The following is a 25,965-nucleotide window of genomic DNA, read 5'->3' on the forward strand; positions in this document are numbered from 1 at the left end:
GGCAGACAGAGGGAAGGAGGAAGGCGGAGACAGGGAATGTGTGATCACTGGTTGAGCGAGGTCTGGTGGTGGCTGGAGAAGCTGAGCTTAGCACTTTCTCTGTGGGGTGATTCACATGACTCCCAGCCCCACCATGGGGTAAGACAAATCTCTCTATTTACCTCGGTGATTGGGAGCTGCAGATTCAGTCCCTGGAACCCAACCGATCAGTTCAGGTAAAAGCTCCCAACTCTTGCCTCTCTCTCTGTCTCTGTCTCTCCTTTTCTTGTGCACCGTTCACAGCCTCTTTCAACTTCCCTGCTCTCTTGATATCCTGCTCGTGACCCCGCAGGATGGCCACCATTTGGTGCTGCTATCCTGATAGTGCTGGAGGAGTCGCCCTGCTCGAGATGGCAGCGGGTGAGGCTCTGGCTGGAATCTTTTCCTTCCGTCCGCTTCTGGCCTGGGCCCTTCAGCTGATTCCCTTTCTCCGTTAGCTTCCTGGTGCCGGAGGCTTGTGAGTGGGGTGGGGATGTTACTGTCTGGGTCAGGGATCTACCTAGTGTGCAGGCACATGTGTGAGTGTGTGTGAATATATGTCCTTCAGTCTGTGTGCATCACATATATGTTACCCTGTGTATGTGTGTCTCTACATATGTGTCTGTCCTATGTTCATGTGTGTGTATATATGCCCCACAGTCTGTGTGCATCTTGTTTGTTTGTGCATGCGTGTGTGTGTGTGTCTGTCTGTCTCTGTGTATGTGCGTCTGTCTGACTGTCCCATTGCGTGCGTGTGTGTGTGTGTGTGTGTGTGTGTGTGTGTGTGTTTGGTGGGGGACACAGATACCACATTCCCGAGGTTGCCTGATGCAGTGTGACGTTTGAACGGGTGGGACATTACTCACTGAGAAAGTTAGGTGCCGTTCTGGTAAACAGGAAGCTGGTTTCAGTTACCCATGGGTTTGCTGCAAAACCATATAAAGCATGCTTCTCAGGATCTGCCGGCGCGCACGGGACCAGAGGACGCAGCACGCTGATGAAATGTAGCAAGGTAAAGGTCAAAACTCATCCCACTGTGCACAGGAAGATCCCAGCAGAAGACCATGAAACCAAGCAGGCAGGCAGCTCTGGCATAAGTCAGTGAAAGGTGAAGACTGTGAGAGAGAGAGAGAGAGAGAGAGAGTGAGAGAGAGAGAGAGAGAGAGAGAGAGAGCGAGAGAGAGTGAGAGAGAGAGAGAGAGAGAGAGAGAGAGCGAGAGAGAGAGAGGGGGCAGAGGCGGAGGACTCACTCCCACTTTCACAAAGACGGTAGAGGTAGACAGACTTCAAGTCTTCTCTGACTACGTGTGTTCCCTGCCTGCTGCTCCTCCCTCCTCACTGTCCCCTCCCTCCGCACTGAGCCTCTCTCCTCACCATCCCTCTCTCCTTGCCGTCTCCTTCCCCACAGCCCTCCCTCACTACCCCTCTCTCCTTGCCGTCTCCTTCCCCACTATCCCACCCACAGTTCTCCCTCCTCACCGACCCCCTCTGCTACCCACCTCCCCCCACACCCTGTCTTGCATCCAGACATGGCTCTCACTGTCAGCTGAAAACACTCAGCTCTGCCAGATTTTATTCTGCTAATAACCCTCCACCTCAGACTCCGCTCCTTCCCTCTATCCCTCCCCACCAAAGCTCCCCTCTACGTCTCTCCATTCCTCCCCTACCACTTCCCTCTACCCCTCCCTTCCAAGCCCTCCACCCACCCTCACAATTTACCTCTCCCCCTCCAACCCTACCACCTCAACCCTCTCTCCCTCATCCATAACACCTCCTTTCCACTCCCTTCTCTCCTTCCCTCCTCTCTCATCTTCCTCCCATCCGACCTTGCTCCCATGCACTCTCCATCTCTGCTTCCCACACTGTTCCTTTCCATCTCCCTAACCCCCAATCATAACCCTTACAAATCATCCTCGCTGACAAGGTGGGCTGTTGGATCTTGCTGTGCCCAAACGGCCCAGATGAGGATTGTTAGGATTAATTGGGGGGGGGCAGGGAGGAGATGGAAAAGGTGGTTGGGAAACAAGATGTCTCACCTCTCTGCCATACTAGCTGTCACCCCTGGGTGAGTCCCTTCCACCAAGATCCTCCCATGCTCGGTGCTGATTCTGGGAGGGGGGAGGAGTGGGTTCTATCAGACCTATCTGCACCTATGCCAACTCACCATCTCACCAACCTCCCCTGTCAGAGGAGATGTTGCCCTTTTAAGACCTCCCTGAGGTAGGGCCTACTAATTGCCAAGTAAATTGCCCTAATGGCACTGAGAGGTATTGCCAAGTTTTAATGAGCTGACACGCGACTAATCTGCTGAGAAAGGGTTTCCCGCAGGAGCCTCTCCCTGGACCTTGCCCCTAATTACCGCTGATTCCTCCTTTTGTGTGGATCAAGTCCGACTATCTGCAAAAACTGTGGGAAGTGTGCGGGACGTCCCGGAGAGGACACACTCTCAGAATCTCAGGGGCACCGGGTGAGTGAACGGGACCAGCTCCCACCCACCAGCCTCACCTCCTGCCCCTTCGGCTCCCCCTAAACCAAGGGCCCTCCCACCCCATTTGGAGAATTGTCCTGACTGCGTGGGTTGCGGGGTGGGGGGCGCTGAAGGAGGAGCGGCAAGAAGGGAGGCAGCGAGGGTGGAGTGGTGAGGAAGGGGGAACCACGGTGTTGGGGGGGCGGTATGAGGAGGGGCTGCCACAGAAGGGGCAGTGAGGCACGAGGGAGCACTGAAGGAGCAGCATTATGAAGGAGCGCAGTGGGAGGGGTGGCGAGGACAGACGGATGGGAAGGGGAGAGTGCCGTGGTATTGGAGGGGCAGTGAGTAGGAAGGGGCAGAGAAGAGCGAGGGAATGGCAGGAGAGGGGCGATGAAGAGGGAAGGAAGGAGAGCCAAGGCAGGGGCAGCGGGGAAGGAGGGAATAATATTTGGTAGTGATGATGCTCCGAGGGAGAAGAGAGTTCCGAGGTACTGGGGGGGCTGGTCGGGAAGCATGGAGAACCGAGGGGAGTGTGGCCAGGCGGGAAGGGAGGGAGCACCGTGGGACGGGGTGCTGAGAAGGGAGCGTCGTGACTTTGGAGGGGTGGTGAGGAGGGAGAGCCACAGGAGGGGCAGGAAGAAAGTCGGGAGTGCTGAAGGATGGATGTTGAGGAGGGAGCACCATAGTGCTGCAGGGGTGGTGAGGGGTGCCGGGAACCCGGCGTGAGAGAGCGTCAAGGAAGGGGTGGCGAATATGGAGGGAGCTTGGCGGTAGGGATAGCGGGAAGGGAGGGAGTGCTGAGGAAGGGGCAGTGAGCTGGGAGCACTCTCCTACCTGACCCTCCTTCCCCCTCTCCCTTCCCCTCAGCCAGTGGTGCGTAGGGCACCCCATCCTCAGATTAACTGGGCGGGTGCTGATACTGATCTCAGGGTAGGACAGAGGAGCGTGGGATGAGTCCCCAACCAGGGAAGCGGAATCAGGGAACCTTCGATGGGACGGTTCGGGAAGCCTCTGGGTGTTTGAAGATTGTGGGAAAACTGTGTGTGCTGTGCTTCTCTCATCATCGGCCCCTGTCCCCGGCTGGCGGGGGGGGGGGAGTTGGGGAAATGGGGCGGGCTCACGTTTGATTTCATCCGGAGTACAATGGTTGGATTGAAGGTGCATCCCTGGAAAGCAGGTGTGATTCTAGCGACTGATCCTCTGGCTGGACTCTGGATCCTGATAAGAAAGGTGCTGAGTGTCACTTTTGTGCCGTCTTTATCAAAACCTGAGCAAGGAAGGGACATATTTCCTATCGCTGTCGTTCTGGGAATGGCAGGGAGGAAGGGGGAGCAGTGGAGAGGTGCCCTGTGTCTGTGATAATTGTAAAACTCTGCAAGCAGTCAGTGTGGTGTTGCTGGCGTGTCCGATGTATTGTGAGCAGTTTTAAGTCACATATCCAGCAAAGGAAGGGCTGGCATTGGAGAGGCTGCACAGGAGGTTTAGAACAACGAGCCTGGGAATGAAGGAGTTAGTATATGAGGAGGGGGGCTCTAATTGAAACCCACTGTTAGGCCTAGATAGAGTGGATGTTTCCAGTAGTGGGAGCGAGTCTAGGTCCAAAGGGCACAGTCTCAGTATAGAAGGGTGTCCCATTAGAACAGAGATGAGGAGGAATTTCTTTAGCCAGAGGGTGGTTAATGAGTGGAATTCATTGCCACAGACAGCTGGGGAGGCCAAGTCATTAGGAGGATGAAGTACTTTCATACTTTATACTTTATTGTCGCCAAACAATTGATACTAGAGAATACAATCATCACAGAGATATTTGATTCTGCTCTTTGTGCTCCCTGGAGTACAAATCGATAGTAAATATTAAACATTTAAATTATAAATCATAAATAGAAAATAGAAAAGGGAAAGTAAGGTAGTGCAAAAAAACCAAGAGGCAGGTCCGGATATTTGGAGGGTATGGCCCAGTAAGTATTGGACTGTTGGAAAATGATGCTGGAAGGGTAGTAATGGGGGGCAGGAAAGTTCTGAAGGTAGGACCTTCACCAGACGGACCACACACCAGGGTTCTGAAAGGGGTAGCTGAAGAGATTGTGGAGGCATTAGTCTTGACATTTCAAGAATCACTAGATTCTGGAATGGCTCCGGGGGACTGGAAAATTCCAATCTTCAAGAAGGGAGGGAGGGAGAAGAAAAGAAATTATTGGCCAGTTAGTCTGACTTCAGTGGTTGGGAAGATGCTGGAGTCGATCATTCAGGATGAGGTGATAAAATAGGCCAAAGTCAAGATGATTTCCTCAAGGGAAAATATTGCCGGACAAATCTGCTGGAATTCTTTGAGGAAATAACAATCAGGGTAGACAAAGGAGAATCGGTGGATGTTGTGTACTTGAATTTTGAGAAAGCCTTTGACAAGGTGGCACACATGAGGCTGCTTAACAAGATAAGAGCCTATTGTATTACATAAAAGATACTAGCATGGGTAGAGCATCAGCTGACTGGCAGGAGGCAGAGTGGGAATAACGGGAGCATTTTCTGATTGGCTGCTGGTGACTAGTGGTATTCTGCAGGGGTGAGAATTGGGACCACTTCTTTTTACCGAGGGGTCACAGTTTGAGGATAGAGGGGAAGCCTTTTAGGACCGAGATTAGGAAAAACTTCTTCACACAGAGAGTGCTGAATCTGTGGAATTCTCTGCCACAGCAAACTGTTGAGGCCAGTTCATTGGCTATGTTTAAGAGGGAGTTAGATATGGCCCTTGTGGCTACAGGGGTCAGGGGGTATGGAGGGAAGGCTGGGTTCTGAGTTGGATGATCAGCCATGATCATAATAAATGGCGGTGCAGGCTCGAAGGGCCGAATGGCCTACTCCTGCACCTATTTTCTATGTTTCTATGAATGAGGTTCAGAGGGATAATAAATCACCCATAATGAAATAGCAAAGCAGACAAGATGGGCCAAATGGCTTAATTCGGCTTCTCTGTCTCATGATCTTATAGTGTATTTTAAACAGAGGCTCAGGCATTCTTGATTAGTAAGAGTGTCAAAGGTTTCAGGGAGAAGGCAAGAGAATGCATTTGAAAGGGAAAATAAATCAACCATGATGGAATGGTGGAACAGACTTGATGGGCCAAAATAATTCTGCTCCTATCTCTTACGGGCTGTGACACCGTGAGGTGTGGAGACGTCCAGGAAGGAGGAGGGGGAGGTCGGGGACTGCAGTCGGTGAGTGACTTGGAGATTGGTGTGGGGGAGGGGGATGAGTATTACTGTGGGTAACCAGAGGAAGAGAGAGGGAGGTGCCCGGGCCGAGAGGATGTGAGTGAGGAAATGAAACAAGCTGAGAAATGACTGACAGCAAACTCAGAGAATCCAAAACTGTCCCGTGGCCGTGTGACCAGAGCATGAGCTGTTGGGAGGAGGGCAGAACAGTCAGACTTCTACATGAAAGTTCCTCAAATGTGCCTGTATCCATCCTCACTCCCCCTCAGCCCTTGGGCTTCCTTCCAAACCCCCCATCCCCTCCCTCACTCTCTTCCCCTCTCTCTACACCCACACTCTCACCCTCCCCAACACCCATCTCCTGTCACTTCCTCCCCATACACTCTCAGCCCATTCTGTCCCTCAATCTCTATGCCCTCTCCTCACTCTCTCATCCCTTGCTCTGTCCCCCCCCAAAAAACTCAGCCCCTATGTTCTCTTCCCACACTCTCTCCACCCACACCCTCTCATTCCCTCCCCCTTCCTCCCAGCACCCCAGTCACACTCTCCACTCTCCCTCCCTCCACTCTTCCCTGCCCCTCCAAATCTCTCCTGCCCCTAACTTCTCCCCTCTCATAACAATGTCAGTGGCAGTGAAGTCACAGATTAATGGTGTCAGTGTGCAGTGATGCCACAGGCTAATGACATCAGTGGTCAATGAGGTCTCAGGGTGATGTGAGTTAGCAGTGATGTCACAGGCTGATGATATGGACAATTACTTCACAGAGTGAGCAGTGATGTCACAGTCTGATAACGTCAGCTGGCAGTGACATCATAGACTAATCTTGTCAGTAGGCATTGATGTTGGTTCTGCTACTTTTCACATTACACGTTAATGATCTGGGTGATGGAAGTGATGCATTTGTGTCAATGTTTGCAGATGATACAAAGACAGGTGGAAAGGTACGTACTGTTGAAGCAGAGAGCCTGCAGAAGGACTTTGACAAATTGGTAGAATGGCAGAAGAATTGGTGGATGGAATAGAGTGTAAGGAAGTGTACAGTCATGCTCTTTGCTAGAAGGAAAATTTTCCAAACGGGGAGTGAATATAGAAATCAGATGTTCAAAAGAGACTGGGATTCCCAAAAGTTTAACTTGCAGCTTGAGTCAGTGGTAATGATGGCAAAAACAATATTACCACTTATTTTCAAAGGACTAGAATATAAAAGTAAGAAGGTAATGCTGAGGTATTATAAGGCATTGGTCAGACCCCATTTGAAGGATTGTGAGCAGTTTTAGGCCCCGTAGCTAAGAAAGGATGTGCTGCCAGTGGTGGGGGTCCAGAAGAGGTTCATGAGAATGATTCTGGGAATGAAAGGGTTAATGTATGAGGGGCATTCCATAAGACAAAGGAGCAGAAGCCGGCCATTCGGCCCATCGAGTCTGCTCCGCCATTTTATCATGAGCTGATCCATTCTCCCATTTAGTCCCACTCCCCCGCCTTCTCACCATAACCTTTGATGACCTGGCTACTCAGATACCTATCAATCTCTGCCTTAAATACACGCAATGACTTGGCCTCCACTGCTGCCCGTGGCAACAAAGTCCATAGATTCACCACCCTCTGACTAAAAAAAAAAATCGATGGCTCTGGGCCAGTACTCACTGGAGTTTAGAAGAATAAGTTGGGGTGGGGGTATGGCATTGAAACATATTGAATATTGATAGGCCCAGAGAGAGTGGGCATGTGGAGGGTGTTTCCAATAGTGTGAGAGTCTAGGATCAACAGGCACAGCCTTGGATTAGAAGGATGTCTTATTTCAGTCTGCTCCACCATTTGACCACAGATGCTGTTTTTTTTAAACCCCTCTCAACCCCATTCTCCTGCCTTCTTCGCATAATCTTTGATGCCTTTACAAGTTAAAAAACTATCAAACTCCTCTTCAAATATACCCAATGACTTGACATCCACAACCACCTGTGGCCATGAATTATGATGAGAATGATCCCAGAAATGAGAGGATTAACACAGCTCAAGGTCTGTGCTTGCACAAGTTTAGGAGAACATGAAGGCTTGAATATTGGAAGCCTAGATTAAGTGGAAATGCACAGGATGTTTCCAATACTGAGAGAGTCTAGTAACAGAGAGCACAGCTTCATAACAGAAGGGCATCCATCCAGAACAGAATTTCATTAGCCAGAGGGCGGTGAATCTGTGGAGTTCATTGTTGCAGGCACCTGTGGAGGACAAGTCAATGGGTTTAGTTAAAGCAGAGGTTTATATGTTATTGATTCATAAGAGTGTAAAAGGTTACAGGCAGAAGATAGGAGAATGAGTTTGAGAGGAAAAACAAATTCAGCCATAATGAAATGGTGGAGCAGACTCAATGGGCTGAATGGCCAAATTCTGCTCCTACGTTGTATGGACTTATGATGTCACTAAGCAATGAGGTCACAGGCTGCTGCTACGGAGATGAGATTCACAGAATGACGACATCTGTGGAACTGAGGTCAAGGACTCCTAACAACTCAGAAAAGTGTCGGTTTGTCCACAGACCCAGTGGTTCACTTCTTGCAGAGATTCATGGTGGCCCATGTCATCTCCGCCACCTAACCCATGAACTCCCCTGCCGTGAACTGTGACCCCAGTCTACCCTCTGCTGACTCATGACCCCGGTATCCTCTCCACGGACCCGTGACCCCAGCCTCCCCTCCCCAGACCTGTGACCTCTGTGCTCTTGGATGGACACTCCTTGACCCGTTTTATGCCTTCTCCTCTGCTACAGAACCCGTGAGGACATCAGGAGCACATGTTGGGAGTATTAGGAGGTTGGATGTAGCTGAGAGTGGGTCATTGAGGAGTGGGAGAGGGTTGGTGAGGGTGGTAGTTTTGGATTGGAGGGTAGAGAGTTGGGCATGATGGGGTCCCTGAACTGGGAATGATACTCACACCCTCAAAGTGTCTCTGCATGGAGAGCAAGGCTTCTGAAAGAAGCCCAGACCATGGTAGACAGCACAGCAAGATCCAGTGCATTGTATCTTCTACTCCCTCCCATTCTCTGAACCCTTCCCACCCCTCCCTCCCCTCTCACCACCACGTGAAGAGGATGATTCTGGCATATGGTGAGGCCATTGGAGATGGGCTAGAGAGTGGGGATTTCACTGATTCTGCAGTGGGAGGTGTCCAGGCCTCAGGAACAGGGGGAGTCTGGACAGGAGTGAATCCTGACCAAGGCCTTGCTACTGACCGGAGGAACTCAGCTGTGAGGCTGGTGGGACTGTGAGAACGACCTGGGCAGGAATCAGGAAAATGAATGTGGAATTGGGAATCTGATTGGCAAGTGGCTAATTCTCTCACTCTCTCTCCCACTCCTTTCATGCCATTCTTTCCCTCTCTCCACTGTTGCCACCTCCCTTTCCCTTGCCTGCCTCCACCCCTATCACTACCTCCTTCCCTCCTCCCCCTCCACCATCCCCTGCCTCTCCCTTTCATCTCTCGCTCATCTACATCCCCTTCACCTTCCCAATCCCTAATCCCTCTCCCCCTCCTCCCCACTCCGAACCTTCCCCCACTCCTTTGTTACTTGTCCATTTGCCCTCCTTCCCTCTCGCATCCTCCCAATTGCCCCTTCTCTCCCCTTTTCTTCACCCTACCCCATCTTCCCCTCCCTCCCTCCCTTCCTAACACTAGCCTCACCCTCCTTTCCACCTCCACCCAGCTTCAGAGCGGATTCCCTGGCCGTCCTGCCCTCGGGCTATGAGAAGAGCGAACGGGCCCCCATGTCTGATCCGGTTCGATACTCCAACGTGTCCTCGGGGAAGGGCTCCCAGGACCCCGCCCTTGACTGCCAGTCCTCTCCCTCTGCCCCTCCCCTTCCCTCTACCTCCGGCGAGGCCATCCAGCTTCGGAAAGAGATCTCCCTTCTGAATGGCGTGTGCTTGATTGTGGGGAACATGATCGGCTCTGGCATCTTCGTCTCGCCCAAGGGGGTTCTGATGTACAGTGCCTCCTACGGCCTCTCGCTGGTCGTCTGGGCGCTGGGGGGCATCTTCTCCATCTTCGGGGCACTTTGCTACGCCGAGCTGGGCACCACCATCACCAAATCGGGCGCCAGCTACGCTTACATCCTGGAGGCTTTCGGCAGCTTCCCCGCCTTCATCCGCCTCTGGACCTCGCTGCTGATCATCGAGCCCACCAGCCAGGCCATCATCGCCATCACCTTTGCCAACTACATGGTGCAGCCTGTCTTCCCCACCTGCATGCAGCCCTACCTGGCCGCCAGACTGCTGGCGGCTGCCTGCATCTGTGAGTGGTCGTCCTGGGGTGGGACTGGTGGTTGTTGGTTGGGAGGAGGGCGTCAGGACTTGGGGAAGCACCCGCGACGGTCGGCTCGGCCATAATAGCCAGCCTCGGGAAAATTCATCCACCCCACTCGGACGCCCCTCTGGTTGTCTGGGACGCGAGACTCCCGAGGGGGGACGGATACCGACTTGGGAGGAGGGGTTGGGAAGAAAGGGGCGGATCTAAAGAGGAGATAGAGAGGAGAGGGATTATGGGTCGGACACAGGGGTCATAGAGATGGTGACGGTTGTGGAGGAGGGAAGGGAGGGTTATGGAAGCCGGATGAGGTACTTGAGCGGACATGAAACAGACGGCTATGCAGGCCGGCGGGCTCGTTTGGGTGTGGGATGAGGAAGAATGGTCCCTGAAGTTACGGCTAACCCCGCCCTTCCCTCACCTCCCCCTCAGGTATCCTCACCTTCACCAACTGCGCCTATGTGAAATGGGGGACGCGTGTGCAGGACATCTTCACCTACGCCAAGGTGCTGGCACTGATCGTGGTCATTCTAGCCGGTTTGGTCAAGCTGGGCATGGGTGAGTCATTCCGTGACCCCTCCGGACTCCGACCACTGTATCCCCTCTCCCCCACCCCCCGCGACCCCTGTAAATCATCCCGCTCCAATCCCGATCTCAACCCCAACTATCCCTCCTCTTAGGATACCAACCCTAGCAACCCTATCGCACTGTCCGGACTCAACTCCATTACCTGAGAGCAGACACGAACGCTGAAACTGTTCGTCGCTGCCCCTCCCTCTAGATGGTCACTTTCAGTGTTTCTCACATACACCCCCCCAACTCCGCTCCCACATGTCGTCCTTCACACTCCAATGTTACTCATAGCTGCTACCAATCCTTCCCGAGCTCACAGTACGCCGTCCCTCGCCATCCTCTCATCCCCACAGCAATCGTCACCTACTCTTAACGTCCCCCACTTCCTCCTCAGTTCCAACATCCATCGCTCTCCCCTGGTCTCGCACACCACATCTATATTTTCCCCCTACTCTCGTCGCCCTTCATTCCCAGACGTCCCTCAGTCCTAACGTCCTGTTGTCCTTCACGCAGTGTCGTCCCCCATGCCCCACCTCAGTCACGCGCCTCTCACTCCTGACCTCCATCACTTCCTCCCATTCCTTACTCCAGGCGAGACGCAGAACTTTGAGAATTCCTTCCGAGGCTCCTCCTGGCATCCAGGCGACGTGGCCCTGGCTCTCTACTCAGCCCTCTTCTCATACTCCGGCTGGGACACACTCAACTTCGTTACCGAGGAAATCAAGAATCCCACGAGGTAGGGGGCTCGGGGTCAGGGGTCGATTGGAGACCCCCTGTACACTCTGTGGATAATATTCGTACCCTCACCCAGACCAGCGTCACCGTCCCTTTGTGGAATGGTGTGGAGGGAGCTTTACCCTGTAACCGACCCTGGAGTGTGTGACGGGGCGGCGTGGGGGAAGCCTCGCTCCGTGTCTAACCGCGGGAGTGTGTGGGATGACGTGGGGAAGCCTTCCTTGTGTCTGAACTCTTACTTCCTCGACCACAGGAACCTGCCGCTCTCCATTGCCATCTCCATGCCGATTGTGACGGTGATCTACATTCTGACGAACGTGGCCTATTACACCGTGCTGGACTTCCACGAGATCCTAGCGAGCGAGGCTGTGGCCGTGGTGAGTCCCACCTGTGGCAGTCGGTTCCTTTCCATCCCACCCCCTTCTCTGAGCTCTGTTGGCTCCGGCTGTGTCGAGGGATCCTCATATCCACGCGGACGTCCGAGAAGCGAGGATCACCCATCCAATGGCTCGGGAGAGGGAGGACGCTCAGACCGGATGTTCAACGCCGGTGGTGGGCCTGGAGAAACTGATCTACCAGGGCAAATTAGTAGAGCTGCTGTCTCACGACGCCAGAGATCCGGGTTTGATCCTGATCGCGCCCCTGAACGGTTGTGTGGAGTTTTCAAGTTCTCTATGTGACCGCGCGGGTTTCTTGCGAATGTTCCTGGTCCCTCTCAGCATTGTTGCTTTTAAACCGCCCTTAATGAGAGCGGCGCGGTGGAGATACGTCTCCACTAAAGGAGGCGTAAGGCGCTCGCCTGCAGGTCACCCTTGAACAAAGATCTAGCACCCGCTTTGTACCCCACCCACCCCGATCAGGGTCACGTGAAACAATGGGAGAAGGTGTGGTCTCATGTGCAGCTGGTGTTTATCACGTCATGGTTATGGGACCACTGACGCCGGGCAGTCAATCTCTGAAGAGTATTGATAATGGCTGGGGTCTTCCGTTTTGTAAAGACGCTGTCCAGAAGAAGGCAATAGCAAATCACTTTTGTAGGGAAAAAAAAATGCCAAGAAGAATCATGGCCATAGGTCATGATCGCCGACGTCATACGACACGGCACATAATGATGATGACAAGGGGGTAGAATTTGTTGCGATGGGTGGGGATTTGTAGACGGAGACTGCAGAGATCTAGTCAGAGGAACCAGCACTCAAGGCGCTGGGACAGGTGGTCCCTGTAGAGGGGGGAATGGAGAATTATCATTGTCCGATAAAAGGAATGAATGGAAGTGCCTATTACCCAAACGCCACAGCACTGAGAATATGCTCTATCTCGAGGGGCTATTGGGCGTGGATATTTCGGGTCGAGACCTATTCGGGGCTGGCTGGTACAGAGAGGTGAGCGAAAGGGGAGCAGCAAGAGCCGATATGTGTGAGTGGGAACGGCGGCAGAAACTAGGAGGTGATGGGTGAAAGTGACAAAGATCTCAAGGTCTTCTTCTGCCGTCTCCGGTCTTACTTATTTGGCAAGGATTCTCCACCCCGCGCCGATGACCCATTCTACCGTCTTCAACCCTGCTCCTCTTCCTGGACATCTCGCCCTGGTCTTCTGCCTGCTCTGGATCTTTTCATTGCCAGCTGCCGACAGGACATCCTGCCCCACTGAACTCATACCGGCATACCTCAACTCTGTTTTATTCCCCTCTAGTTCAGTCCCTTCCTACCTACATCCGTGACACTTCACGCGCTCTCGATCTTTTTCATGATTTCTTATTCCCTGGCCCCGAGCATCTTATTTTCACCATGGATGTCCAGTCCCTATACACCTCCATCCCCCATCAGGAAGGTCTCAAAGCTGTTCGTTTCTTTTTGGACACCAGACCCAACCAGTTCCCCTCCACCACCGCTCTCTTCTGCCTAGCGGAGTTTGTCCTCACCCTCAATAATTTCTCCTTTGGCTCCTCCCACTTCCTTCAAACAAAACGGGTAGCCAGGAGCATTCGCATGGGTCCCAGCTATGCCTGCCTTTTTGTCGGCTACATAGAACAGTCTCTGTTCCAAGCCTACACTGGTCTCACTCCCCAACTTTTCCTACGCTACGTTGACGTCTGTATTGGAGCTGCTTCTTGTACCCATGTGGAGTTCGTCGACTTCATCAACTGTGCCTTTAACTCCCCCCCCCCCGCCCCACCCGGCCCTCAAGTTTACCTGGTCCATTTCCGACACCTGCCTCCCCTTTCTCGATCTCTCTGTCTCTATCTCTGGAGACAGCGTATCCACTGACGTCTATCATAAACTCACTGACTTTTACAGCTACCTTTTCCCAACCTGTTACTTGTAAAAACGCCATCCCTTTCTCTGAATTCCTCCGTCTCCACCGCATCTGCTCTCATTCCAGAACGGAGGAAATTTCCTCCTTCCTCAAAGAAAGGGGCTTCCCTTCCTCCATTATCAACACTGCCTTCAACTGCATCTCTTCTATTTCGCTATCTGCTCTCACCCCGTCCTCCCGCTACCCCATCAGGGATAGGGTTCCTCTTGTCCTCACCTACCACCCCACCAGAATCCACATGCAGCACATAATTCTTTGAAACTTCCGCCATCAGCACAAAGTACATCTCTCCCCCCCCACCCCCACTTTCTGTTTTCTGCAAGGATTGCTCCCTACGCAACATCCTTGTCCATTCGTCCCTCCCTACTGATCTCCCTCCTGGCATTTAGCCTTGCAAATGGAACAGGTGTACGCCCTCCCTCACTACCATTCAGGGCTCCAACTAGTCCTTCCAGGTGAGGCGACACTTCAACTGTGAATCTGTTGAGGCCATCTACTGTATCAGGCACTCCCGGTGTGGCCTCGAGTATATCGATGAGACCTGACGTAGATTGGGTGACCGCTTTGCCGAGCACCTACACGTCGGCCGCCGGAAAAAGCGAGATCTCCCTCCTAGTCCCATTCTGACGTCAATCCATGGCCTCCTCTACCGTTGCGCTGAGGCCACACTCAGGCTGGAGGACCCACACCTTATATTCAGTCTGACTAATGACATAAACATCGATTTGTTGAGCTTCCGGTAATGCCCCCACCTCATCATTTCCCACCACTTTATCTCCTTGCCTGGTCATTGTCTCCATCTGGTGCTCCTGCCCCTTTTTTCTTTCTTACACGACCTTCTGCCCTCTCCTATTAGATTGCCCCTTCTCCAGCCCCGTATCTCGTTCACCAATCAACTTCTCAGCACTTTACTTCACTCTTCCCCCCTTCCCATCAACTCGTGTTTCTTCCTCCCCTCCCCCACCTTCTAATTCCAACTCCTCGTTTTTCTCCTTTCAGTCCTGCTGAAGGGTCTCGGCCCGAAAATACAATACTCTTTTCCATAGATGCTGCCTGACCTGCCGAGTTCCTCTATCATTCTGTGTGTGCCGCTTAGATTTCCAGCTTCTGCACATTTTCTCTTGTTAGTGAAAGATAGATTAGATGTATTCGTCACAAAATGATCGAAATAATACCTCGAAACCCATCATTTGCGTTATCAACCAACACAGGCTGGAGAGGGCGGCGGCCTGCATCTCGCCAAGCTTCCCGCCCCAACATTGCATCATCAGAGCAGCTGCCGCCAACATACAGCAAGATAGACACAAGAACAACAAAAGAAACCTCATTCTACCCTCCACTCCCGCCGTCGGACTTCACCAGCCCTCATCCTCGGGCTCGCCGACCACGGTCCTCGACCTTGGGAATGGCAGCTGTTCTTCCTCTGCGCCCGGAGGCAGACAACCTCCAGACAACTGACTGGCGTCGGGCCTCCGGACCGGGACTTCCAATCTCTCTCTGTGTTTGGTTGAATTTCCACATTGAGTACACACTCGCATAGCTTTTGATTCACTTAGGACGGTTTTCTAATAGGCAGGCGTGCAGTCCTCAGACCAACCCGTAAGAGTGGAGGGCCGTGGACATTTTTGCAGTTGCTCGCCTCTTACCGACAACAGCCATTCGTTGACAATACCATGGCACCTTCCAAATATGCCACCTACTTCGAACAAAGTGTAATCCGATTTTGATTGACCGAGATCGAGGTTCTGAATGTCTGTCTTTTGCGTTCTCCGCCAAAGTCAGGCAACCTGAGAGGAGGGTGGAGCACGGAATAAAGGGAAGGTGTGGGGAGAGCAGGGGGAAGTAGTGAGGGCAAGTGTGGGTGATGGGCAGGAAGATAGAGTGAAAGAGGGTAGAGAGAGAGGACGATGGGAACTGGGATGAGCTGGCTGGATCAAGAGGGGAAAGAGAAAAGGGACATAAGAGGTGGGAAGAGTTTACTGAAGGATGGAGAATTTTTGTCCAAGGTCCAGGCGGGATAGTTAGAGCCTGGGCTGGGGGAGGGGGACAGGGCTTGCGGAGTGAGTGGCAGGGACGCGCTGGGCTAAAAACGCCCGGTCTCCGGGTCTCGGCCCGAAACGTCGACTGTTTACTCTTTTCCGTAGATACTGCCTGGCCTGCTGAGTTCCCCTCGCATTCTGTGTGCTAGTCAGGAGAAAACTCCGTTTACCCTCGAGAAGCAGCTGTAACACTGCAGCCGCTGCTTGTCGGTCAGATAATCCTTTCCGTTCGAGAGGAACCTCTAGAGTCCATACCCGTTCATGATAGGATCAGTTGTCCCTGGCAGTTATACCAGGGAGTAGGCAGCGCCTCTCGGCGTCCCGGGACGTGCTGGTATTGCTGGGAGCTGTGGAGGGTCCTGAGTGAAGTGGGAGTCTCGATGGGTTTTACTCCTCTGCTAACCTCAGGCGTTCCCGCTCTGCTGCAGTTCCTCCATGATCCGTTTGTAACCCTGCTGTCAACCTCCTCTCCTTCCCTCCACCCCTCCCTTGTCTTCCCTCTCTCCTCTCCCTTCCCTTCCACCTTCCCCTCCCCCTCCTTCTTCCGTCCCCTTCCACTCCCTCCTTCCACCATCCCCTCCTCCCACCAACCTCTGCCCCTCTCCTCCCACCCTCCCCTCCTACCCTCTCCCTCCCCTCTCCTACCCTCCCCCTCTCCTCTTCCTTCCCATCCTCCTCCACTCCCTTCATCCCCACAGACGTTCGCCGACCAGATCTTTGGAATCTTTAACTGGACCATAATGGTGGCCGTCGGCCTGTCCTGTTTTGGAGGTCTCAACGCCTCCATCCTCGCCGCCTCCAGGTAAACCACGGCAGCCGTTTCCCCAGCAACCTACACTGAAGTGCTCAGGAACAATTTGGGGAGCTGGAAGGAGGTGGTAGCGGGGACCAGGCGCCCTTGGCTACGTGAGAAGGGAGGGGACGACTTCACAAGATGGTGTTGTCCAGTCGGAACCAGCTCACCGAACTGAACGTCTGAATGTCCAGGAAGAGGGGGAGTGGTGTGGAGTCTGGGGGCTGGGAATGGTGTGGGGTTTGGGGGCTGCTGGTGGTGGGTGCCCCGGGGTGGGCCAATGACTGCCTGGAAATGTCCTAGAACTGATGTCCAAGTTAGATGATAATGTGGTCAACTGGATCGGCAAATTTGCAGATGACACCAAAATATGGGGAATTGTGGGCAGTGAGGAAGGCTGGCAAAACTTTCGCTGTGCTCTGGAACAGTTGGGAAAATGGTAGGTGGAATTTAATGCAGACAGGTGTGAGGTGTTGCATTTTGGGACCCCAAACCAGGGTAGTTCTTACACAGTGAATGGCAGGGTACTCAGATGTGCGATGGAACAAAGTGATGTAGGAATATAAATATATAATTTCTCACAGGTAGATAGTACGGTTGTAAATGAAGCTTTTGGCACATTGGTTTTCACACTTAAGGGTATTGAGTACATGAGTAGGAATGTTTTGAAGTTGTAAAGATCAAGGTTCCAAGTAAAATTTATCATCAGAGTACATACGGGACACCACATACAACCCCGAGATTCTTTTGCTGCAGGCAAGTCTTTAAACAGGATTAATTTCCACAGCTGGCTGTAAGGAGTTTGTACGATCTACCGGTGACCGCGTGGCTTTCCTCTGGGTGCTCCGGTTTCCTCCCACAGTCCAAAGAAGTACCAGTTCGTAGGTTAATTGGTCATTGTAACTTGTCCCGTGATTAGGCTAAAGTTAAGTCAGGAGTTACTTGACGTCGTGGCTCGAAGGGCTGGAAGGGCCTACTCCATGCTGATTGTCAATTAAAAAAAATGGACAACAAATTGTGCATATGCAGATATAAACAAATAGCAATAAATAATGAGCATGGCCCGGGTGACGAGGACCTTTGATTGCGGATTGCTTTTCTACAGCAACATTTCATGTAGATGGGTTCAACAGTTAGGAGGGCTTTACCTGTGATGTACTGAGCAGAATCCCATACCTTTTGTAGGATTTTTCACTCAAAGGCATTGGTGGTCCCATACAAGGGATACAAGATGCTGGTGGGGCTGAACTTTGAGTATTGCCTGCAATCCTGGTTAATAAGCTTGAAAGAGTGCTGCAAAAATTTCCAAGGATGTTGCCTTTTCTTGAGGACCTGAGTTATAAGGGAAAGGTTGAATAAGGCACTCCGTGGAGAGAAGAAGAATGAGCTGATCCTATTGAGCTATGCAAAATAATGAGGGGTACAGATAGGGTGAATGCATGCAGGCTTTTCTCTCTTAGATTGGATGGCACTAGAATTAGAAGTCATAGTTTTGGATGAAAGGTGGAATGTTTAAGGGAGTTCTGTTGGGACGGGGCACTTCTTCACTGAGAGGGTGGTGCAAATGTTGAACAAGTAGCCGGCGGAAGTGGTAGATATGGGTTCACTTGTAACATTTAAGGGAAGTTTGGATGAGGGGGATGAGGAAGTCTATGGTCCAGGCGCAGGTAGATAGATCTATGCAAATTGCCAGGCTGGCCTGGACTAGATGGCTGTAGTGCTCTATGATACTCTGCCCTTACCCTGGAAGTGGCTGGAGGGAAGTTAAGGGTGGGCAGTGTCAAAATCCAAGGATTAACAGAGGAGCTTCAATGCTCCCGGAATTGCCTGGAAGGCTCCCAGCCTCCCCGATTTCTCACGCCACTGCCTTATGCACAGATTTCCGGTCCCTCCCTTTGCTGGTGACCCGTTGCGTTTTGTACAAGTTAGCTGCACCAGGTTCCTCCGGAGCTCATCATTGCCTCAGCACATCAGAGCTGTGGGTAGCTCCGGTCACCCATCCACGGGGTTGGGATGTAACTGAACTTCATTCCACTGAGATGCAGCACTGAGCATCATAGGAAGTCATTCCTGCCTGTGGCCATCAAACTTTACAACTCCTCCCTTGGAGGGTCAGACATCCTGAGCCAATAGGCTGGTCCTGGACTTATTTCATAATTTACTGGCATAATTTACATATTACTATTTAACTATTTATGGTTCTATTACTATTTATTATTTATGGAGCAACTGTAACGAAAACTAATTTCCCCCGGGATTAATAAAGTATGACTATGACTAACTTGCGAGGGTGCCGAGGAGATTCACCGGGATGTTACTGGCACTGGAGGGCTTGTGTTATATGGAGAGACTGAACAGGCTAGGACCTTTTCCCTGGAGCAGGTGGCTGAGGGGTGAACTTGCACAGGCTGATAAATCTATGAGGGGCAGAAACAAGATGGATGGTCACAGTCATCCCAGGGTAGGAGTCTAAAATTAGGGGGTTATGGAGAAAACAAGATAGAGTAGACATAGAGAGGACACTTCCATCAGTGGGAGATTGTAGGATCCAAGGGCATAGCCTCAGAAGGAAGGGACCTCCCTTTGGATAGGTAGATGGATACATGCTTCATTGATCTCAAAGGAAATTACAGTGTCACAGTAGCATTACAAGTGCACAGGTATACAAATGTTTGAAGAGAAGTAAGAAAGAATAAAAAATGTTTTTTTGAAGATAAGATGTACAAGATTTACAAGGCAAAGATGACAAGATTTACAAGTTCATACTGATAAGATGGTAGAGCAAGAATTACTGTAATATTATACATTAATGGGTGCACATTCACACTGTACAGATAAAAAGTGATGGCAGTATTGCACAAGGTGTCCATGATAGCAGGGTGTGGTAAACAGAGGTAAATAACAGTCCAACGGGCGGGGGGGGGGGGGGTCTTCACTTCCCCAGCTGTAGGTTGGCTCATTATAGAGGCCAATTGCCGAAGGTAAGAATGACCTTAGATGGCGCTCTTTGGATCTTAGTCTATTACTAAAAGTGCTCCTTTGTTCAGCCAAGGTGGCATGCAGAGGGTGAGATACATTGTCCAGAGTTGCCAGGATTTTCAGGAGGGTTCTTTGTTCTACCACAGCCTCCAGTAGTACCCAGTCTGACTCCTATAACAGAGCCTGCCTTTTCTAATCAGTTTATTTAGCCTGTTGGCATCATCCCTGTTGATGCCATTGCCTCAGCACACCAGCACACAGAAGATTGTAGTGCCAACAATAGACTTGTAGAACATGTGAAGGAGTGGCCTGCATACTGAGGAAGTAGAGGCAACTTGTACACAGCCTCTGTGTTGGTGCTTCATTCAAGTCTGTCATCCAGGTGTATCGCTAAGTACTTACCACATCCACATCCTCACCATTGATAGTAACAGGGAGCAGTCCAGGCTTGGTCTTCCTAAAGTCCATCAACATCTCCTTTGTCTAGCTGATGTTGAGCTGCAGATGATTCAGCTTGCCTCATTTGACAAAGTCCTCCACCTCTTTCATCCTCCCATCCGCCCTTTATACACCCAACTACTGCTGAATCGTCAGAGAATTTCTGCAGATGACTTGACTCAAGAGTTGTATCTGAAGTCTGAGGTATACAGGGTAAAGAGGAATGGAGCCAATACAGTTCCCAATGGTGTCCCAGTGCTGCTTGAAGCCATGTCTGACACAAGGTTCTTTAGAACTGAGACGAGGAGTAATTTTTTTCGGCCGGAGGTGGTGAACCTGCAGAATTCATGGCTACAGAGCGCCGTGGAGGCTGTCATCAGGTGTGTTCAAGGCAGTTCAATACTTTCTTGATTGCTAGGAAAGTTCAGGGTCGGGGAAAAATGAGCTGTGATTGAATGGGAGAGCAGACTCGATGTGGTGAATGGCCTAATTCTGTTTTTATTTCTTATGGTCTCGAGGTGGTCCTGAGAGACAATGTTTTCACACAGAAGGTGCTGAGTCTTATGGAACGAGTTGCAAGAGGAAGTGTTAGAGACGGGTACAATGATAATGTTTAAAAGTTTTGAGAGATGTGGGCTAAACCCAGGCAAATAAGATTAGATAAGCTGGTCATTCTGGAGCACGTGGACTGGTTGGGCTGAAGAGTTTTTTCCCTAAGGTTTGACTATGAGAAGGTGGTCCCTTCATATAGGCTGGAGAGAGGGGGATCTTCTTATCCAATCATTCCAGATGCCAAAGGGATTGGAGATGAGAGACATTCAGGGTCATGAGGAAGGGGTCATGGTTTCAAATAGCCAGCACCTTCTATTGTTGTTGAGGTGCTGAGAAATGTCTTCTCTCAGAGGACGTGAACCTCTGGAATCCTGCTGGAGGCCAGAATGTCGGATTTAATGTGGGTGGAGAACATTTGACAGACGGAGGAACTCAGGGCTCTGGGGAACTGCCACTGAGTTTGAGTGGATGGATCAGCCATAATCAGACTGAGTGGCCGGACAGGGTTGAGTTGGTGCACAATTTATTTATTTTGTAAATTCTAGTAATTTTATGTCTTTGCACCATGCTGCTGCTGCTGCAAAACGACTAATTTCAAGCCACACAAGGTGGTGCCGATAAACCTGGTTCCTGATCCCTGCTTTTTAATTAGGTCTATCCTAATTGAAGCCGTCCAGCCCTGGCAATATTCTCGTACATCTCTTCTCCGCCCTCTCCAGCTTAGTGACCAACTCCCGACAGCCCGGGCCACCGGAACCACACACAACACTCAAGGCGTAGTCTGACCTTTGCAACAGGACGTCCTGACTCCTGCACTCAGTCGCTTGACTTGCGAAGGAAGGTGTGTCAAATGCCTCCCTCAACACTCTGCTTCCCTGTATCACCACTTTCCAGGACCTGTGCCCCTAAGCCTCCATGTTCTACAACACACCCAGGGCCCTCCTGTTAACTGTGTAATTGTGCCTCAGTCTACTTCACCAAAATGCAACACTAGTTACATACCATTTGCTGTTCTGTGGACCACTTTCCAATTTGGCGTCGATCCCCTGTGGAAACTTTGATAACTCTGTTCACTATCCACTGTACCACTGATTTTGGCGTTGTCTGCCTTAACTTACAATCCAAGTTAACATCATCATCCCAGGAACTAGGCCGATGAATCTCCTGTAGGGTTCCTCCAGTGGTACCATCTATTTCTGTCAGGCGTCATAGCTGTCCGCAGTATTCTTGATGTGGTCTTGTCAGTGTACTTGTGACTGAAAAAACTCCTTTAATGCATCAGAGTGCTGGAGACCTGGACAGTCCCGCCTTCTGCCCCGTCCATCTGGCGTTTGCACCTTCGCCCCGTGATCATGTGCCTTCTCCCTCCACATCCTCCAGTATCCTGGCTCTGGCTCTCTCCCACAACTCAGAGACTTCGGGACGGTGGGGTAATTGCCCTCTAAGTTTCCGCTCCCCCACCCCCACATGTTGGAGAGGGGTGGATTTTGGGGTGCGGTTGTGCAGACTGGGGTCAGCCGAGGAATAGTGTAAGTGAGTGACTGCAGTTAGTGTAGCCTCGATGAGCCACAGGGCCTGTTTCCATCAGCTAGGCTCAGCTGCCTTCCCCAGACTGGCTGGGTGGTAGTGGTAGGAGGGGGGACAAACCTGGGCATTCACTTCTCTTCCACCACACAGGCTGTTCTTCGTGGGATCGCGGGAAGGTCATCTCCCGGATGCGCTCAGCATGATCCACCTGGAGAGGTTCACGCCCGTCCCAGCGCTGATCTTCAATGTGAGTGGGGGAGGGTGGGGTATTGAACTTTCCCCTCTGACCTCAGCACTCACCTCACACTTCTTCCATCCGCTCCCCATCCACATTCCACCTCATGGCCTCAGTAACCCCCAACTGATTAACCCCACCCTCCAAATTCCTCCCTCCCCTCCCCTCACTACCCTCCCACCTCAACATTCCCACACTCCACACCATCCCACAGCTCCATGCTGCTCTCCCATCCTCCGTCCCTCCCACAAAGCAGAGATGCGCAGGACTCTGGGGTAAACTTTCTGCCATACCTTCCATCCCCTTCTTATCCCCAACTCCCACATACCTCCTCCCACCTTCCTACACCTCTCTTCCGCCCCTCCCTCACCTCCCATCTATCACTCGCTGCTCACACACTCCTCCCCACCCTCCTGCCCATCCCCATCCTTCCACACACCCTCAAAACCAACCTACAACTCCCTCTCCCACAACTCTCTCCCTTTCCCATCCGCCTCGCACTCTCTTCCTTCCCCTCCACTCCTCACTCACATCTTCTATCCCTCTGAAAGCTCCTTATCCTCCGTCGCCACCTTCTAAACCCACCCTTCCCACACCTCCCACCTCCCTCCCCTCCTCACACTTCCCACCTTCCTCCCCTTCTCTTCCCACATCTCCCACCTCCCTCACTCCCATCTATAGATCCTCTCAACTTCCCATAACCACTCCACCCTACATCTTCCTACACCCACTCCCCCACCCCTCCCCACCTTACCTTCTCTCTCTGCCTCCCACACACTTCCCTCTAGATGCCCAGCATCTCTTCAATTCCCCCGCGCCCCCCCACAAGAGCATGTGACAGCAGCTTTAGTCTGTGTCAGATCCCCGGGAGTGTGTGACGTGATAGCATGCGTGGAGCCTCATTCTGTGTCTGACCCCGAGAGTGCGTGACGGGACAGTGTAGAGGGAGCCTCAACCTGTGTCTGTCCCAACTTTGAGAGGGCTAATGCTGAGGAAGGCTCCCTGCCATTACAGGGAGCCATGGCGTGTGTCTACCTCTGTGTGGAGGACATCTTCCAGCTTATCAACTACTACAGCTTCAGCTACTGGCTCTTCGTGGGGCTCTCCATCGCCGGGCAGCTGTACCTGAGGTGGAAAGAGCCTAACCGCCCCCGCCCGCTGAAGGTAGGTGTATGTGTGTCTGCAGCTGGGGGGAGGTCTCGTGGTCCATGTTCTCTGGGATAGGGTAACATGGCTACTCTCACGGTCCCCATGCCCTGGGGAATATTTATATTGTGCTGTCCCAAAGCCCATCACACATACTCCAGAAGTCTGGGAACGAGAGGGGAGGTGTCTGCATGAGAGGAACCCACAGAGCACTGGAGGCCATGGTCCCAAATGGGCTGAGATTGGGTCAGGGTGAGATAGGGTGTGCTGCCTCTCCATTCCTCCTCATCGCCTCCTCCTTGCTCCTCCTGCAGCACTCCATCTCTCCCCGCTGCCCCACCGGTGACACCACCCGTGCTGGGTGTCAGAGTTATCCCGATGTCACAGATTACAATGCGGGCTCTCTGACCATTCCCACCACCCCGGACCCTTCTTGGTCGGGCTGTGCTGTTGCCGTGGCCCACGTCCGCACTTCCTTGCATCTGCCCCAGTTCTCCTTGCACCTTCCTCCCTGGGGTAGTGGCTACTCGACACCGAGCGGCTTCGCGCGGGGCTCTTTTCCAGCATCAGCTCTGTGTGTCTGCCCACAGCTCAGCCTCTTCTTCCCCATCATCTTCTGCCTCTGCACCATCTTCCTGGTGGCCGTCCCTCTCTACAGCGACACCATCAACTCACTGATCGGGATTGGGATCGCACTGTCTGGAGTTCCCTTCTATTTCCTGGGGGTTTACCTGCCTGAACACAAGAGACCTACGTTTCTCCGCGACATCCTAGGTAATGTTCGTTGCGCGCCTCGCCGTTTGTTGGTTTGTGTAGGTTCTGAGTCTCCCCATTTCGTCAGAAGCAGGGCTCTGATTTTCCGATGTGCCGGGAGTGCGGCGCTGGTGTCCTCATCCCACCAGAAGCACAGTGACAGTTCTTGTCTCCTAATCATCATAATTTCATGAGGATTGTCTGTGAGGGTGAAAAGTGGGAAGGGGCTAGGACCATTGAAATTGGCGTGGGAAGGGGCTCGGTCCATTAGGATTGGAGGGGGAAGGGGAGTTGGGACCGTTGGGATTGGAGTGGGAAGGGGGAAGTTGGGACCATTAGGTTTGGAGTGGGAAGGGTGATTGAGACCATTGGGATTGGAGTGGGAAGGGGTGGGGACCATTGGGCTTGGAGTGAGAAGTGGGGTTGGGACCTCTGTGACTAGAGTGGGACTGGGACCATTGGGATTGGAATGGGAAGGGGCTGGGTCCTTTGGAAATGGAGTGGGAAGGGCTGTTGGAACCATTGAGATTGAAGTGGAAAAGGGTTGAGACCATTGTAAATCATAGGGACAGGCTGTATTTTGGGAAGGGGCTTGACCCATTAGGAATCAATGGGACAGGCTGTCTTCAGGGAACTCCTCCCTGTCTGGGTTCCTCCAGCAATAACACCACCTCTGCTACCTCTCTCCCAACCCACACCCCTCCCAGCCTCCTTCACCAGGTACACCCAGCTCATATGCTACTGTGTGCTGACCGAGATGGATTCGGGGGACACAGCAGTGGACACGGCCAGTGAGAGGAAGTCGCTCTGAGCCCATCACCGGGCTGGGGCAGTGACTGGGAATGGGAGAGGTGCAGCAGTTTGGCTGAGGGACTGAGGAGCACATCGCACGTTGCCCCGGGATCATTGGGAATGGAGTCGTTGGCAGGGAGAGTTCCCCTCACGGCTCCCATTCCTCGAACAAAGCAGTGAACTCACCGCCGCTCCTCTCCCGCATCCACCTGAGTAGACTGGATCCTAATCTCCAGGGAATGGACCTATGTAGGGTGTCGGGGCAGAGTATTCTAGACTCCAGGGCTCTGCTTGGTTTTACCCTTCCTGCTCCCACCCTTTTCTCCTTCAAAGTTTACCCCCCCGCCCATCTCCTGATTCCCCACCACTCCCTCCCCAACCCAGCGCTTGGTACGCTCTCGGCCCACCACCTGACGCAGCGAGGGAGGAGCTAAGGTTGGGGTGTGGAAGCAAATCCGCTACCCCTGCCCCCATGTCATCTGAATCCTCTCGTCGATCACGTTATCTCTGTCACATCCCCTCCCTCTTCCTTTCCTCCGGCACACCCTCCCTTCCCACTCTCGCCCCCTTTCGCCTATGCCGTCTCCTATTCTCCCTTCCCTCCCACCCTTCTCTTTTCCCCTTCTCAACCCCCACTTCCACCCTCCCCCTTTCCCACTTCCCTCACCCACTCTCCCTTTGGTTTCTTTCCCATCCCTTTGCTTTATCCAGCCGTTCCCACTTCTTAACCCTTCCTCCCTTTGTAACCCCCCCCCTTCCTCCTCCCAGTTCTTTTCCTGGTTTGCCTCTACCTTGCCCTCACTGGTGGCTGGGCAAAGACTTGCAAATGGACCTTGTGATCCCACATGGCCAGACCGCAGGGCGGGGTCTAATTCTCCGCCGTGACCAAAGAGGGGTCAAGGGGGATGGCTCAGCTCCTCCTCCTCCCTTCAGATCCCGAGTTCCGGCCACCGGACCCCAGGCAAGGCTGACTGATAGACTGAGCGGAGCTCGGGGCCCAGTAGCAACTACTGACAATCACATTAATGATGTAAATTATGGCTTCTATAACCACACAGATAAATACATTAGAGTCTTATGTTTCCGACAA

The 25,965-nt window shown here is 52.3% G+C and overlaps 1 protein-coding gene across 5 annotated transcripts; it reads left to right on the plus strand.

The window, feature by feature from the left end:
• Positions 1-25,965, plus strand: LOC134352739 (Y+L amino acid transporter 2-like). 5 transcript variants are annotated; one of them, XM_063060136.1, is made up of 10 exons: positions 1-215; positions 9,399-9,985; positions 10,430-10,555; positions 11,162-11,306; positions 11,559-11,682; positions 16,359-16,462; positions 22,100-22,196; positions 23,199-23,348; positions 23,921-24,104; positions 24,791-25,965. In XM_063060136.1, the coding sequence occupies exons 1-10, from the start codon at positions 37-39 to the stop codon at positions 24,892-24,894; spliced, it is 1,800 nt and encodes a 599-aa protein (XP_062916206.1). In that variant the 5' UTR covers positions 1-36; the 3' UTR covers positions 24,895-25,965. The 5 variants fall into 5 exon arrangements, with proteins under 5 accessions (XP_062916206.1, XP_062916209.1, XP_062916208.1 ...); XM_063060139.1 differs by having other exon boundaries at positions 78-215; positions 9,371-9,985; XM_063060138.1 differs by lacking the exon at positions 1-215 and adding an exon at positions 887-1,030 and having other exon boundaries at positions 9,371-9,985.

Source organism: Mobula hypostoma, chromosome 10 (assembly GCF_963921235.1).
Source record: "Mobula hypostoma chromosome 10, sMobHyp1.1, whole genome shotgun sequence".
Taxonomy (NCBI): domain Eukaryota; kingdom Metazoa; phylum Chordata; class Chondrichthyes; order Myliobatiformes; family Myliobatidae; genus Mobula; species Mobula hypostoma.

What these genes read in the sequence shown, in the direction of transcription:
- LOC134352739 (XM_063060136.1), top strand. Translation starts at nt 37, where the DNA reads ATGTGTGATCACTGGTTGAGCGAGGTCTGGTGGTGGCTGGAGAAGCTG. An exon ending in TTTGGTCAAGCTGGGCATGG is followed by an intron (nt 10,556 to 11,161) that starts GTGAGTCATTCC and finishes TCCTTACTCCAG; the next exon opens with GCGAGACGCAGAACTTTGAG. An exon ending in CGAGCGAGGCTGTGGCCGTG is followed by an intron (nt 11,683 to 16,358) that starts GTGAGTCCCACC and finishes TCATCCCCACAG; the next exon opens with ACGTTCGCCGACCAGATCTT.